This window comes from Austrofundulus limnaeus, unplaced genomic scaffold (genome assembly GCF_001266775.1).
Source record: "Austrofundulus limnaeus strain Quisiro unplaced genomic scaffold, Austrofundulus_limnaeus-1.0 Scaffold130, whole genome shotgun sequence".
Lineage (NCBI taxonomy): Eukaryota > Metazoa > Chordata > Actinopteri > Cyprinodontiformes > Rivulidae > Austrofundulus > Austrofundulus limnaeus.
Genome location: NW_013952532.1, coordinates 48103 through 50440, shown reverse-complemented (window position 1 = coordinate 50440; position 2338 = coordinate 48103). Strand labels below are relative to the sequence as shown.

At 36.9% G+C, this 2338-nt stretch overlaps 1 protein-coding gene across 1 annotated transcript in view; it reads right to left on the bottom strand.

The window, feature by feature from the left end:
- The window catches only part of LOC106522476 (protein phosphatase 1 regulatory subunit 29), a 54774-nt gene that overhangs the window by 4413 nt on the left and 48023 nt on the right, over window positions 1-2338 (bottom strand). Inside the window, exons 4-5 of the mRNA XM_014015495.1 lie at window positions 1667-1816; window positions 263-1254 (exon numbers count right to left, since the gene is read on the bottom strand). Of these exons, the coding sequence (XP_013870949.1) occupies window positions 263-1254; window positions 1667-1816 (1142 nt within the window). The remainder of the gene's footprint in view (window positions 1-262; window positions 1255-1666; window positions 1817-2338) is intronic.

The following is a 2338-nucleotide window of genomic DNA, read 5'->3' as shown; positions in this document are numbered from 1 at the left end:
GGGTAAACCTTCAAGAACTTGGTAAATAGTTTCACCAAAACATTGCTTAATAATTGTTAGAAATATGTTTTTGCTTGTATTTAGAATGCATGATTATTTCAAGAATAAACAACAAAACTAAAACAATGCAATAATACAAATTTGAAACCTATATCCACGTCATTTTGAAAAATATACACTTTAAGGACAAATAGAATAGGTTTTATGTATGTAATCTGCCCTACAACAATTGCATACACAAACATTTCAAATTGTCTCCTACCTCATTTCCAGAATTGTTTTCTTCACACAGATAGTTTTTTCTTTCTCCTCCTGTATGCGTCGTCGTCTGAGGCAGTAGTAGACAAATCCAAGCACAATGACCATTCCAAAAAGACATCCTAGGATAGTCATAATGTAGTGGGTAGTTGTGGATGGATTGGCACGGTGATCCTCTGGCCCTGTAGCCCGTGTAGTAAAAAACAAACAGGTATGGTTGTAACGCTGAGATTTACTGACAGAAACCACACAAAAAGTGTAGTTTGTGTGTGGTTTCAGTTTCTCCAATTTGATTTCTTCCCTTTTGTTTTTAATTGGCTGGATATCTGTAGAAACAGTGTCATTATACTGAGAGAGGACATACATCTTACTGTAGGGATTTGGAATTTGTACAATTATAAAAGCAGTATAAAGGGAGACTGTTTCAAGCTTCATAGAAATCTGACTGCTATAGTTGGGATCAGCTGTAGATGTGATGGTTGGCTGGGGGTACAAACTGAGATCTGGGTCCAAACCCATCCCTGAGCCATCTGGATCTGGTATCTGCGGGGTCATTCCTGGAATAATCACACCGTCGCGGCAGACAGTCAAAAGAATGTGACGAGCATTTCTCCCATGTCCAGGCACTGGGCTTAGGAGTGGGTATCCCATCATTTCTGGAGGAGTTTCACACTGGAGTCGGTCATAGGTATGCGTGACATTATTAAACTCCTCTAGCCAAGTCAAAAAGCTGTAGAGCTCACAGCCACAGTGGAAAGGGTTTCCTGCAAGTTCACAAACCATCAGCCTGTTGAGGACAGTGAAGGTAGAAGGATCAAGACGAGCCAACTTATTTGAAGACAAATCCAGGCTGCTAAGACTGGGGCACTCCCAGAAGGCATTGGTGGCAATGACCTCGATGAGGTTGTGTTGCAAAAACAGGCACTGCATTCGGCCCAGACCTCTTAACATGCCCTCAGTCAAGTTGGTCAGTTTGTTGTAGCCTAGTTGCAAAACCTGACAAAAAATATAAAGTTATTGAAATACGTTATCAAAAATAGCAGAGCAAATAAACTAACATATTGTGGCTGCAGTTGGACTTTATTACATTTGGAAGTTTCCAGATTTTGCACTGAATTATGGAATCAGAATTTAAATTCTAAAAAATAAATCACATACACTGTGGGGCGATAGTTATGTTGTTTCTGTGGCCACACTCATTAAGCATTTTATCTTAATGAGACTATGATTAAAACAATTGACCACTATMATTTAACATTTTAATTAAAATAAAATAAAAAATAATAAAACAAACAAATATTTTCACAAATATATCTCTGCTGTTAAAGCAAAGGTTTGTTATATCTGTGGATTGTAGCAGCACATTTTTAGAAAAGAGACATGCGAAGTTCTGATGTTGGTTACTGACCTGTAGGTTTSCCTGTCCAGCAAAGGCTCCATCTTCAATGTAGCTTATCTCATTCTTGGTTAGATTGAGATCAGTTAGGTTTGTAAAGCGGTACATGGAGGTAAAGAGCACTGCCTTGAGTTTGTTCTCATTCAGCCTTAGGTCATGAACCTAAGGGATAAAATGCATATATAAGTTTCACCTTGTACAATACAACATTTATAACAAATAATTAAATTTGAAATATTGTATTTCAGCCTTTGTGGAAGCTGCTACACATCTTTACATGTGCAACAGGGGAGCATATTTCAGCATGCTTCAGAAGAAGCTTGTAGAAAGCTAACAATGTACCATTTCAAATGTTTCCATTTAAATCCAGTTTCATATATTTTCTGCCTTTTACCACAAAAAGTGAAACAAGCAAAATACCTGGAGAAACATTTGGCAATTTAGCCACCGATTACAATGTGAAAACACAAATAAAAACACAAGTAAAAAAGCTGACAGTAGGATTGCAAATGTTATGTGATGATGCAGAAAGTTTTAGGGCACCAAGTGTAAAATGAAATGTTAAATAAATCCACAAATATGTTTTTTTTTTATTATTATTTAGCTCTATTTTGAGTGGTAAACATTTTCCACTAAGAGTTTGAAGTGCAGCTCAGACACCGATCATAACTGTAAGTTTAATGT